The sequence below is a fragment of the Lampetra fluviatilis genome, chromosome 4, assembly GCF_964198595.1.
Source record: "Lampetra fluviatilis chromosome 4, kcLamFluv1.1, whole genome shotgun sequence".
NCBI lineage: Eukaryota > Metazoa > Chordata > Hyperoartia > Petromyzontiformes > Petromyzontidae > Lampetra > Lampetra fluviatilis.
The window spans coordinates 9,186,949-9,201,433 of record NC_136278.1 but is presented as its reverse complement, the minus strand read 5'-3'; the positions used below and the strand labels follow the sequence as shown (position 1 = coordinate 9,201,433).

General features: G+C 39.7%; 1 protein-coding gene across 1 annotated transcript in view; it reads right to left on the bottom strand.

Moving 5' to 3' along the window:
* GABRP (gamma-aminobutyric acid type A receptor subunit pi) overlaps positions 1-14,485 on the bottom strand; it is a 41,385-nt gene that overhangs the window by 25,150 nt on the left and 1,750 nt on the right. Inside the window, exons 2-4 of the mRNA XM_078855092.1 lie at positions 13,249-13,346; positions 10,164-10,231; positions 5,448-5,665 (exon numbers count right to left, since the gene is read on the bottom strand). Of these exons, the coding sequence (XP_078711218.1) occupies positions 5,448-5,665; positions 10,164-10,231; positions 13,249-13,346 (384 nt within the window). The remainder of the gene's footprint in view (positions 1-5,447; positions 5,666-10,163; positions 10,232-13,248; positions 13,347-14,485) is intronic.

Here is a 14,485-nt window from a genome sequence, read left to right as displayed (position 1 = left end):
TGCCATCCAATAATATAGTTCATATGTTAATAAAGGCACTTTAAATATATATAATAATGCACACAAGACTGTACGATACCACAACATGTAGTGCACTGACTATAAATAGACAGAGCTGCAGATTGTAACATTATAAACGCTCAACCAAAACAGATGTGTGCACGCCCACAGACTCTGTAAATAACATTGTTTTAAAAGCGCGTAGAAATTGCTAACATTTTAAAATCATGCAGCAACAATAATGTTGCCTCTAAGAGTTGCTGTTTCAGTACTATAATTGGACACATTCCCATACAAATATAATACAGTGTATTGATATGTAACAAAATAGATCAACATTCAGACTCCAGCGGTTAGAGGCATTCATCCTTTCTGTATTTCGTTGTTATTGATACAGAAATTAAAATCACTGTGCTTGAGCCATTCAAATACTTACTTTGCATATAATATAAACGCTGTATATAACTGGTGCAATCAATGTATAGCTGCTGAGTGGTTCCCTTCCATTAGTGCAGTGATTCTTAGCCTTTACTGCAACCTTGCACCCCTTTGGTTTTTAATCGTTAAAAAATGTCATCATGTTAATAAATACATGGGTTTGATGAAACAAAGCAGTTGTACTTACGTGCCCGTGTTTAATTTGTGTTTTCGATTATTTCACTTCTAAAAAAATCTGGCAATGTCTCGCACCTCCAGAAAGGGCATCTCGCACCCCAGTGGGTGCGTGCACCCCAGATAAAGAACCACTGCATTAGTGGGATTCAATTGGATAAGGTTGACACCAATAAAGATAAATAATGCCTGCAGGACAAAGGGGGTAATTTATGATCGAGGGCTGTAATTATAAATGGTGGTCTACTTAGCCCATCATCCTTCCGGTGACAATAAAATTAACAACACATTTGATCAAGTAAATAGTTGGTTGTTCTATTTAGAGTAGCCCTTGCCGCAGGAATTTGCAATTTCCATCACGAGCTCAGGACTGCCATTCATGCCAAAAAAGCAATCACACACATGTGTTTCCATACTAGTTTGCATTCTATACGTTATAAGCTCTATGTTGCTTATCTGTGCCACTACATAACAAGCATCACAAGGACAATGAAAGTTGTAATGGCATTTGAAATTCGTTTACCAATTGTATTCTCTATCTCGTGCAACCAGCACACAGCACGAATGTGTACGCACACATCAGGCAGGTTAATTTGGTACCAATGCCCCACCTTTCCACTTGCTCCCCATCAACCTCAGCTTCTACTATATCAGCAAAGGCACAGGGTGAGCAGTGGAATTAGAGGAGGGAGGACTTTACGACGAGCTTATCTTGTGCGTTTTAAAATGAGGTAAATGTTCTTGCGAAATATAGGTATGTAATGACCCAAAGTCCAGGGTGATATGACTATAAAGTTCCAAAGAGTACAAACGATCACACACAATATTGTGGGTGTTACCGTTAATCTCAAGCTTGACTTCGAATTTCATCTCTACTTTCCTTTGATTAAAGCATCATAGGTCATAATTTGTTAAAGCTCACCCTCCCACCCACCCGAGCAAACCCTCAGAGAGCACAAACAATAAAGGCCATTTGTTAAAAAGTGTCTTTGCAAAAGTTTGTGTCAAGTTGCGAAGTCGGTCTCAACGGAACGTCCGATAACATTGTAACAAAACAATTTTTGTCCCTGGGTAGGAAATGTTAATTCCTAATTGCTTATGCCTCAAAAGTACAGAAAATGGCTATTATTCCCCACAAACTTTGCTTTTGTGACCAGAACACAAAAGCAAAGTTAATAATCCACTTTATTAATAACACTGTGTAACAATTTTTTTTGTTCCTGGGTAGTAAGTGTTATATCCTAATTGCTTATGCCTCAAGAGTACAGAAAATGGCTTTTATTCCCCACAAACTTTGCTTTTGTGACCAGGGCAGTCATATTTTTAAATTTACCTATTTTCAATGAGAAAACGTGCATTTGTGCCATTTCTTCACATAAAGTCCTGCTCACAAAAGTTTGTGGGGAATAATAGACATTTTCTATACTTTTAGGCATAAGCAATAAAAAAATAACACTTACTACCCAGGGGCAAAAATCGTGTTACATTATGTTGTAATTGGCTCTATAGAGTTTTCAGAATTACGACATCTATGCCATAACCAATGACCTGACAATTGTCAGCCGAGCGCTCTTTTATTAATATTTGCCTTTCAAAGGCAGTTGCTGATCAGCTGATGGGTGTTTTGAGGCAGCTTTTGTGCGCAACGCAGGGGTGCCTGTAAATGGGTTTGCTTTTAGTTTATTTCCCTCTTTCAGGCCACGTGTGAGACAGGTCAGAGGGGAGAAAATGAAAGAGTTTAAAAATTCAAACCTAACTACATCGTAGAGCTCACTCTTTTCTTAATTAGCATGTCTGGTTTTCAATGTGTCATTTAATTGAAATCGGTTGCTGGGTAACATCCATTAGTGTCCTTTTATTTTCCTGTCAATGCAGCCCTCGCAGTCTGAAACTCCCTTCCTCCCAAGCAGCTGTGCTGCGAGTTGCCGATTCTCCTCTGCCTGTGACCAAGCATCACTTTCCATTTCTAAAATGTATTAATATTCCTCCTTTCCAGAGTATACCCATGTCCCTCGGGTGTGTCCGTTGTCTCCAGATGCGATTGAGGTGCTATGTACATGCAAACATTGTGCAGTATTGTAATAATTTGACAGTTATGTAGATAGAAGAAAATAATAATAACAATAACATAATAAAAATGAAAATAAAGTTAATAAAAAATAATAATAAATCACGTTTCGATCGCAACACAAGCAATCGTGATATTTTTATTATTTTGTATTCACTTTATTTTTATAATTTTATTTATATTATTTTTCCTACCTACGTGACTTTACCGAAAGACCCAAAGAATATGAATTCCTGCAGTCACGAAAGCTTTAAGTCAAGATTTAATTTGACAGTTACCCATTAAATAAATAATTAGTAGCAATAATCGTGTTATCGGCAGTGCTAACCAAACACTGCATTTGCGTCTAAAAATGCGAGTGACCTTGTAATGCTCAATAGTGCTGCCTCAAGCAACGAAAGTAATGTACGAGCGTACGATGTTGTGAATGTAGCAATAATCCTCCGCAAAATAGCACAATCTGTGAAGACAGTGTCAAGATTTATCGCAGCAGCAACCCTCTGCTATCAGTGATCGTCGTAGTGCTGTAATCTCCACCTTCGGTCTTTCACAATCTTTGTCCTAAGTTTAAATGTATCGTTAGCCAGCAGTTTAACAGTGGCTTCAAAGTGAATATAATGTCATGTTTGGCATTAGCCTGAAAACATACCGTGCATTTCAACTGATTATGAAATTGTAAGAGCTTTGATTCCAAAACAGAACTAACTACCAAAAAAATAGCAATTTGGACAAATTGGAGGAGTTTATATATTTATGTAACACGAAGACACTTCTCATATTCGAACAAAATACAATGGTAGCAAATGTACATTTTCAATTATTTATGCCCTCCCACATTTTAAAATACTGTATTGCACAGCTATAAAAATGAGTGAGCGCCTGTGGTAGTTTGTCCCAAAGGGTTTGTTACCAGCAAGGTAAAGTGGTGCTTAACCGCTGTCGGCATTCACCTTTGACAACAAATAAGTACAACGTTACATCTCTTTTTCTTTGAGAATTGCAATTATTTGTGACATGTAGCACTTTCATACGAACTAATTTAATGCGTGAAATCGAATTTTACGTAAACAGCATTTCAAATTGTACAAGGTATACAAGATCATTGAAATATGTTTATCTTTAAAATATTTCAGTTGACCCAAATAAAACAGTGTTTAATCTTTATTAACAAAATAAAAATTGTTATTGCATGCACACATATCTATGACTGTAATATAGAGCTTTGCTGCCATGAGAAAGACTCACATATATATATTTATTTGATATAATTTACACATTGGGCCAGCTGCCTGACTCGTAATTAAACAGTTATGAGTTTAAATCCTAGTTCGACATCTACCCAACCCATCATCCCAACAGGATTGCTCAATACGAATGTGAAATTAGAAGTGGTTGCCTTGTCGCTATCATAGTAATCAACGGTGGTAGGCTTGCTTATTCCATAGGATGTAAAACCTGTACTATTGAATTTTGACTTAAAACTTTCGTGACTGCAGGAATTCATATTCTTGGTTCTTTTGGTAAAGTCACGTAAATAGAAAAAAAAAATCTAAAGATCAAAATAAAATTAAAATAATAAAATAAAAAATACTTTTTTGTAAATAAAATCAAAATATATATTTTTTCTATTTACGTGACTTTACCTGTACTATTTGTTCATGATTACCTCGTATCACTCATTCCAGCATGCCTTTTATGATTGATTAACTATAATTCTCACACTTTTTGACTACTCTGACGCTGCATACAGATCAGCTACTAATGAAACATTGAACAAACTAAACCTGCTTTATCATTCTGCACTGGCTGTACCACAGGACCCACCATTATAACCTCTCCTTAATATCCATACTCACATCACTTGATGAAAGAATACATTTACATTGGGCCCTGTTCATCCATAAAAAAACCTTATTGGCAAATCTGTGCTATACTTAGCTAATTCATTAACCCCATTGTCAAACCTAATAAACCTAAGACATACATCTAATTGCATTTAAACTATCTCTAGAACAACAATTGGAATAGGTGACAGAGCCTTTGCCATTGCAGCACCAACATTTAGGAACAACCTTATTCCTCCGTTAACATCGTAAGTATTCCTTTAAAAAATATCCTGAAGCAGCAGTTAAGTGCTGGATACAACCAAATTTGCCAATGTGATTTGTAACTTTGATCCTTACCCATGTGTCAATAGTTACATTTTAAGGTGCACTTCTAATGGAGGGACTGTGTGTTTTATTGGTGTGGTATGGGACTGAAGGCTGTTGTATTTCTACCTTGCCCAAGTTTGCATGAGCGCTGAAAAATCGAAAGGAATTTATGTACGTGTGAAATTTGTACTCATATGCTTTATCTATTGTTTTAATTTTAGTGACTTGCTTTACCTTTACTCTATTTTGCAGTCCTATAAATTTTTGTTATTGTTTGCTGTTGTAACTTGCTGACTCACGCCTACTGGAGATCTGCGAAAAAGAGCTTCATAGCTCATCGGATTTCTCCAGGATAAATAAATATTCTTATTCTGACTGTCTCTTAAGGACCCAAGTTATTTTTCTGCACACATCTGGAATCATATTAAGCATGTATTTTTAATCTCATTTAACATGGGGTGAAGCCTAAACTCATGGCATCACCCTTGACAGCATCGCTGTCTCACAGCACGGTGTGTGTATGTGTGAAAGCATCTTGGGCCATGACATGAGAGAACGTTTCATCTGCTCGTGCAAAAAAAAACCCTCTTGCTGTCAATCACATCCATGCTCACCGCAGGGCGTAGAGCACCGTTCCGTTGGGGAATATGCGTATGAGCCGGTTCTCCACCGTGATGTCGTGCAGGAAGGAACGCTTCGAGTCCACGATGAAGGTGTCGGGCACCCATAGCAGCTCCACAAGCCGCCCGTCCAGACTCAGGCTCTTATTGCCCTCGAAGCACAGCCTCTCGTCCTGCCAGCGCTGCCGCAGGAAGATTGTCGCCGTGTAGTCCTGATCGCAAGGGATGCTTTCATTAGGGCCGTATGCCTTTCGTGTGTTGCTTTATTTTGACTTAAGCACGCGAATAAACGTGACAAAACGTGCTTACGCTTTTATAAAGTGAGTCCAAGTATATCCCTGCTCAAATGAGTATAGGGGGCGCGGGAGGGGGGAGGCGATGCACATCTTTGTTGGTGGCTCTGTTCAAGGGTTGCACTGCTGTGCAGAGATCTAAATGGATACTTTGTCTCTTAGCATGACGCTGATAGCACAATCAGGACAACATTTTCTCCAGTAAGATGGTCATTATCGTACTGTACAGCAAGTCAAAACGAAGTGCTGCATAGGCAAAGACCCATGTAGTATTGATCTCGAGTGGTCGCCCAAAGTAAGTGATGGAAATTCCACATTTCTATGGACAGTTAATCCATAGTGCAACCTATAGACATTCTATCCCTAGGACAGCCTTTGTTGACTTTCCACAAAGTGCTACTGGTATTATTGACCACGCAGGGTTGATAAGTTGATCTTGCAACCCGTCTGATCATGAGTGAAGTTCCACAGCACCATCCAACCTACAATATTGCAGCATTTTTACAATTTCCATTTTTGTACATTGGCCGTCCTATAGAGACAGATCCCTACCACAGGAACGTGGAAATTACCGCACTGGCTCATAGCCACCAACAGAGATTAGCCACTGTGTAACACTTAGATTTGAAGCTTTCGTGACTACAGGAATCCATACTCTTTGGTTCTTTCGGTAAAGTCATGTATGTTTAGTGACATAAGAAGGGAGGGGCTGCTGGGGGCTCTGGGTTCCCGGGTGGGTCCAGACGCTTAAGCCTCTGGGCGCCAGGCGTTGGGTTCCCAGGGGGTCCAGACGCTTAAGCCTCTGGGCGCCAGGCGTTGGGTTCCCAGGCGCTTAAGCCTTTTGGCGCCGCCAACGGGGGGGCTGTGTGTGCTCTGTGGGATGTCTGGTGGCGCACACGGCCCCACCCCTCGTTGGACTAGGCATAAAAAGGGGAGCTCCCTAGACGATCGGGGCCAGTTGTAACTCAAGACCCAAGACCCACGACCAGCCATCTGAAGACCCTGGGATGTTGTGAGAGCGAGTGGTGGGACTCTGGAACTCCCGACTCTACGACCTTGGGAGGGCAAGTTCCAGAGCGTAGCCAGAGTAGAGTATCTAGGCTGTGGACCTAGCCTGTGTACCTAGGCTGTAACAGAGTATCAGGACTGTTGGAGTGTTGTGTTGTAATAAAGAAGTTACCTCTACAAGTGTCTCCGGAACCTGTTACATATGTATGAAATAAAATAAATCACGACGTTTCGATTGCAACACAAGCAATCATCATCAGGTGGGAAAACCACAGCTGATAGTGGAAACGATGGGCCGAAGTGGAGTACCTTCTTTATGGATTTTAGGAAGACCATAGAATCTGGGTGGTCTCGTAGCAGAAGTGGGCCATGTGTGGGCTAAAAACACTGCTTCACTAGCCATACCTGTAACACGTCCAATGTAATATTTCAGACAAGAGCAATTTCTTTTTCTATAAACAGGCTATTCAACAATTGTTACTGTTTTCATATTTCACATTGATCATCACTGTAAAGAACGCGTTTAATAATATGTAGTGAGTCCAACTGTGGCGCAGACGTTCTTCTTCAGAGGCAACACATTTATTACACAACACGTATATACAAAAGGGGTAGCTGCCCCTTTACCAGATAGAGCCTAGGGTGGTGACCACCCAGCTAACTACACTACCACACAGGAGTTATGGCTACGACAGACCGGAACCCGTACTCGGGTCCCGGGCCACGTGTTGGTGCCTCTTCAGAAGTAGAACGTGGGACTTCCAGCTTGCAGAATGAAGCAACCCCGGTCCCTCCCAGGGACCCACCTTATATCCTCCCGGGTTGGGGCCGACTCCGCCCTTGGCCCCGCCCACCTTCGCTAGCGTTCTAGCTCCCTCTCGAGAGCTCTCCCCGGACACGTGATCACCCCTTAGCCCCCCCCACCTGGGGGCCTCCATATGGACACTCTTGATCACGTGCCTAATGGGTCAACCAGAGTGCCATGGCGCGAGGCAACCCTGTCCCAGGGCTGACACTCTCCCACTCCCTCTAGTGGGAACCCGCACTGCACACTATGCATGGTGCCATCGCTATCCCAGCGCTCACGAAGCCCCGCTAGGGCTGGTACTACACCCACCTACGGGGTGTACGCAATGATAGTGCATCGCACGCTATGGCCCTCTAGGGCCGGCACCATACACCGACATCCACTTGTATCATATTTACATCGCAGAATCGTGAGAGATCACGACGACTTGGAGGGTGGGGTGGGGAGGGGGGGCTTCATCCAAGCGGTGGATTGATTGTGGATGATAAAAACTAAATTGTGCATCTAGTTGCTTCAACATCTTTTAAAGAATGTATATTAAACCGTTTATACCCTTTGCTAAGGAGTTTCTAATGATCGGGGGATAATCGCCTTGGGAAAGAGTATTCTGTGGTAATGGAAAATAGTTCTCTGCACTTGCATATAAAGTCATTGGCTGCGCCATAATGCTGAACAACCCTCTCTAAGGATGGCAGTATTATTCATGATGTTCCCACAACATATTATAAAATTCTAGATTTAAAGCTTTCGTGACTGCAAGGATTCATACTCTTAGTAAATAAATTAATTTTAATTTCATTTTTTACCTACGTGACTTTACCAAAAGAACTAAGAGTATATTATAAAATGTACTGAAACTAGGGTTAAATTGGCATTTACCTGCTTTCTCGAGACAACTGGACTTCCCAGCCATGAAATTTTTTAGGTACACAGCTGACATGCAATATATATAAAATACAGTAGAACCTCGAAGATCGAACGCACCAGAATTCGAACAAATTGGTGTTCGAACGATATTTCCGAACATTTTTTGCCCCGTAAACCGAACGAAATTCGGAGGTCGAACGGGCAATTGAGACTTGAAAGAACCTGTACGGCTGAGACGCGTATGGCCAGCATGCATGACGCTCGCCCAGACAAAGGTTTTACCATATGAGAGGCTCAGTTAAAAATATCACCCAGATAAGGCAGTACCCAACCGAGTGAGCAATCTTTTTAATGATAATGCAATGAGTCATTTTCGAAACATCCTAAAACGGAGGCAGAAACAAACCTCTTTAGATAAGTTTTTAGTCAGAAAGAGCTCAAGTGACTCACAGTTACAGGCAGGAAAGAGGCACAAAAGAGAAAGAACCCCAGAAGGGAAGTTGCCCGACGTTATTATGGAAGGGGACTCCCCCTCCAACAATAACACCACCACCTCCTCCTCCTCACCACTATCCACTCAAGCCATCAACTCTCCTTACTACAGGTAAAGTGAAGTTCATAGTTCATTTATTCCATATATTTATTCATTTATTACATTTATTTATTGTGTTTCTTGTTTTTTTGTATGATTTTATGCATGTAATTACTGTAAACTTCGTGTAAAAATGTTTTATAATGACATATTTCTTGTGTCTGGAACCAATTAATGTAATTTACATAAATTATTATGGGGAAAATTAATTCGGTGCTCGAACAAATCGGTGTTCGAATGGCCTTCTGGAACGAATTAAGTTCGATCTCCGGGGTACCACTGTACAAGATCAACACCATATGACGCGATATTTTTTTTACTTGTCCAGGAAATGCTGTATTTCATATACATGTTGGATGTAAAAAGCATAATAATAATTGCGCATGTGTTTGCTATTTATCTATCTTCTAAGAAAATGTTTCTTGTCAAAATAATATCACAATGTAAGGACATATATAGAGAATGCATTTTAAAATATATATCATGAATTCTTGTTCTGCTTATTTTATTCTGGCTCCAGGCAACTTGGAACAAATCATATTTTCATGCCTATGTGAGACTTAGTGACTTTGAAGTAAGCTGCCAATATTTCACTGTCATTAAATCATTTTTAAGCATTGATTTTAAATGACCTTCCTTCCTTATTACAAAGCATTTATGTGACTATGTTGAAGCTGCTATTTCAATATAATCTTGACAATTAGACAAGATAGCATCCGTTGTAATTAAAGTAACTCGTCTACTGCGTAGGTTTTTGCGGTTGCACTGCATAGCTCTCTCATATGTTTTCGGAAATCAATTGGCTGTGATGTCTGATGTTTCACTACAAATCCTGGGAGCTTCTTCATGTACTCAGTATTCATTTCCAAAAGAATCTCCCAGTGTACGTTAATGTAACATGTTCTGTAGCTTGTCTCCAGGAAAAGTAATTATTATTCCCATGTTAAAATATTCAGAATAACTCAAACAATTAGCTATGCATACACGTAAAAAAACCTGCCTGCCATTACCTTCGCTCACATTCATAGGCAAAAAGACAACTGTTCTTGTTGAGATTCAAAGAAGCAAAATAACTACAAATGTGGAGAGAAAAACATCACTTTTCTCCTGAAGAATGTTATTATTGTTCTCATTTGCCTCACCATGTTGATCTCAGAGATGGTGTCAATGCTTGCAATGTCGAGACTCATGCCGATGGCCACTGGCCCATCTGAAGGAATACATGTGAGTAAAAAATATACTTAATTGACATGTCATGAGAGGAAAAACTACAATTAATTCGTATTACATCATTCTCATAATTTCATCATATTCTTTGGTTCTTTCGGTAAAGTCGCGTATATAGAAAAAAAAATTAAGTGAATAAATAAGAAAATTAAAACCCCAAAGTGGTAGATGACATCTTTCCAATGATGTCATCAACCACTTTTGGTCATGACTTGATTTGTGTTTTCTTCTTCTTGGTTCTTTCGGTAAAGTCACGTAGAAGGGAAGTAATAAAATAATAAAACATAATAAAATTATTCTCACGACGTTTCGGCCACAACGCAAGCAGCCGTCCTCAGGTGAAAACCAGGTCCGTCGAGGCGACAGAGTCTGAATGCCTCAGGTCCGTCGAGGCGACAGAGTCTGAATGCCTCAGACTCTGTCGCCTCGACGGACCTGGTTTTCACCTGAGGACGGCTGCTTGCGTTGTGGCCGAAACGTCGTGAGAATAATTTGATTATATTTTATTTTTATTATTTTATTACTTCCCTTCTACGTGACTTTACCGAAAGAACCAAGAAGATGAATCCCTGCAGTCACGAAAGCTTTAAATCAAAATTGTGTTTTCTTGTCAACCTCCACCATCAGCAGTGTGGGTGTCTGGAGCGAGGTGCAATGATTGCCTGGCGGCCCTTTGATTGGTGGAAACCCACCGCCGGTGTCGTTGTTTTTAAATCCTTTATATTAAGTTCACTTGCTTGCTTGCTTACGCGCTTACGACCGTGCAAATCTTTCGGTCGTTTTTTAACCCACTTCCCGTGATCCAATCGAGCTGACATTTTGCACACAGACTCGTTGTGCGTGACAATTTCTTTTCGTGAAAAAAAATTCAAAAATGTTACACTTTTTAGGTAATTTTTATTATTATTTAATTACCAATTGCTTAATGGTGGCAGGCAATCATCTGACCCATAGGTGGCAGCCATCTCAAGCCAGAGGACGAGAGGACTCTAGCCTCCCGTTTCAAAGACCAATGTGGGCTGGGTTGTGGCCCATTGAACACGCATATAAAGGATTTATAGTGAAAAACTTTGTTTTTACGGGTTAATTTTTTCCTATCTATAACATTAGCTGCCCTGCCCATGCTGCTGACACACGTGGGCTATACCCATCTTTAAACCTTTATAAACAGTTTGCCTTTAGAGGCTAACCCCCCTTTTCCTGATGACGGCCGCTTGTGTTGCGATCGAAACGTCGTGATTTTTTGTTTCTATTTTATTATATATATTTTTTTCTAACTTTTTTTTTCTATCTACGTGACTTTACCGAAAGAAACTTGATTTGAAGCTTTCGTGACTGCAGGAATTACTCTTTGGTTCTTTCGGTAAAGTCACGTAGAAAGAAAAGAAAATTTAATAATAGAGTACGACGTTTCGATTGTAACACAAGCAACTGATAATGGTTGCTTGTGTTGCAATCGAAACGTCATACTCTATTATTTATTTTATTTCTACCTGACTTTACCGAAAGAACCAAAGAGTAATTCCTGCCGTCACGAAGGTTTTAAGTAAAACATTTATTTCATATTCTTAGGTTTTTTCGGTAAAGTCACGTAGGTAAAACATCAAAATTAATGAAAATAAAATAAAATAAAAACAAAAATCACGACGTTTCGGAGGCAACACAAGTCTCCGTCATCAGGTGGGACCGTCACAGCCGAATTAGCTGCATCAAGTGATGCAGCTAATTCGGCTGTGACGAAAAAATTAGTTGCATCAAGTGATGCAGCTAATTCGGCTGTGACGGTCCCACCTGATGACAGAGACTTGTGTTGCCTCCGAAACGTCGTGATTTTTGTTTTTATTTTATTTTATTTTCATTAATTTTGATGTTTTACCTACGTGACTTTACCGAAAAAAACCTAAGAATATGATTCCTTGCAGTCACGAAAGCTTCAAATCCATTTATTTCATCATAATCTATTTAAAGTAACTATCAGTCTCGATTTAAAGCTTTCGTGACTGCAGGGATTCATCTTCTTGGTTCTTTCGGTAAAGTCACATAGAAGGGAAATAATAAAATAATAAAGATAAAACATTTAATAATTATGTTGGAAAGACGCTGTCTTTCGACAGAGTTGTTCTTCACCTGAGGACGGCTGCTTGCGTTGTGGCCGAAACGTCGTGAGAATTATTTTATGATGTTTTATTTTATTATTTTATTATTTCCCTTCTACGTGACTTAACCGAAAGAACCAAGAAGATAACTATCAGTCATTGAAAAAAACTGCATTCGCAAAATGTATATGTACAGTACATAACATGTGAGATGTTTGCAATCTCCTTGATAGATGTTTTGATTAGCCATGAGGCCAATCTCAGATTAGCGAATTATATCGTGACCTACATAATATACGAGGTCAGAGTATTTTGTACAAATTTCCTCATTTACTGTAGTGTGTTGTGTTTAATGTTGGGTTGGCAAAATTAACTATAATGAGTGCTCATTAAGGTACCATAAGGATGCCAGAGACCTTTATGATGAAAAAAACATTGCTTATTGATTAGCAATTGCTAAGCAATACAGAGACAAATTGGAGGATGTTATTTAGCAAAGCAGCAATTGTCATTTAAATATTAGCATTTGTATTTACGTGTTAGAACGTTATTAGGAAAACTCATATACAGTAGTGCTATGAAACATCTGGTGTTGGATGAGAGCCATCTATCTGCCTTTTTATGCAAATAGTCTTGACCCCCGTCAACCCCATGCGATAGAATTTTAGGTGCAATCTTAATGATCAAAGTGAGAGCCAGTGACCCCAATAGAATTGGACAGCCCCCGCAGCTATCCCGAACATTCAATTATAATGCAAACGATATTAAAATATTAGCACACCGTTGTTGATTTTTTTTAAGTACATCGTATTCCAGATACTGCTGCTTTTGGGTCATTGCAAATGAATAATGTTTAAAGCATTGCACGTGACACTTTTTGAACGAGCAAACATAAACGGCTTACTGTCAAAAGAGGGCCGGAGGTACTTGTTATATCCCCGCATGAGGTTCTGAATTTTCTGAGGAAGGGCATCACCCTCCTTGTATTCTTGACTTCCTTGGCTGGCCAATACATTGGCAACAGGGTCCGTATGCGTCATTATAATTACAAAGCAAGATCGTGTACGAATGCCGTAGCGAAAATAAACTGGACATTTCTCTGCAACCAGACAATTATGTTAATAACACACATTATCATTCCACCAGAAAAAATAAACATCACGTGTAAACCCATCAAACGGAAGGAGATGCATGTAATGCTGTGCCTTCTTAAATATATGCTGACAGTGGTGTTTGTAATGGTCAAATGTAATCAATTATCCACTCAATCATGCAATTCCCTTATTTATAACCATGCTATATCCTACTACGATAGAATATATTTGAAAAGAGACACCTGACCCCAATACAGTGTGGAAAAATAATTACTACGGTGTATTACTGATTATTGTTTTGCCTATATCATCTGGATTGCGCTTGGTCTCATTGAATCTCAGAAGCTAAGCAGAGTTGAGCCTGAATAATCCTGGGATGGGTGACCACCATGCATAAAATAGGCATTATAGGCTGCTGCTGGGCTACTAGACATTAGCAACAGAGGACAGTACATAAACATAAATTGTTGCACTGTAACTCTCTCCCCCTCCCACATTGAGAATGCTTTCACTGAACTAACGACCGATATGGTGAAGCATTGACAAAGAATCTCCGTGACCAAGAGGGCGTAGCAAGGCCCTCGTCCAGCAGTGGATTGGCAAAATAGGCTGCACGTGTGCTGATCGATAATAAATATAGTTACTGAATATAGCAACAAATATAATTGTTGACCAATTCAAAGAGAACATTGAAAATGGATTACGATTAGATGATTTTTTTAGAAATGCACAGCAATTAGGGTAATCGTTTATGTTGACAAAAGGTGAGAAGGTACACACTGAGAAGTTTACTGAACATACTCAGTGGCGTCACTAGGGTTGGTGTCACCCAGTGCGGTAACTCATGGTGTCACCCCTCATGGACCTCCGCCCGTACCAGACCATATAGAATCCTTCGTAATGTTTTTTGTACTAATGTTACTTGTAAATCGTAATTCCCGTATATCACTGAATGTAATGGAAATAGTAGTGACATAAACAACTAGCAAAAATAAAATTACACCTTTAAATTACAATATTTCCTTGAATTGCTACTTCTTTCTCAAA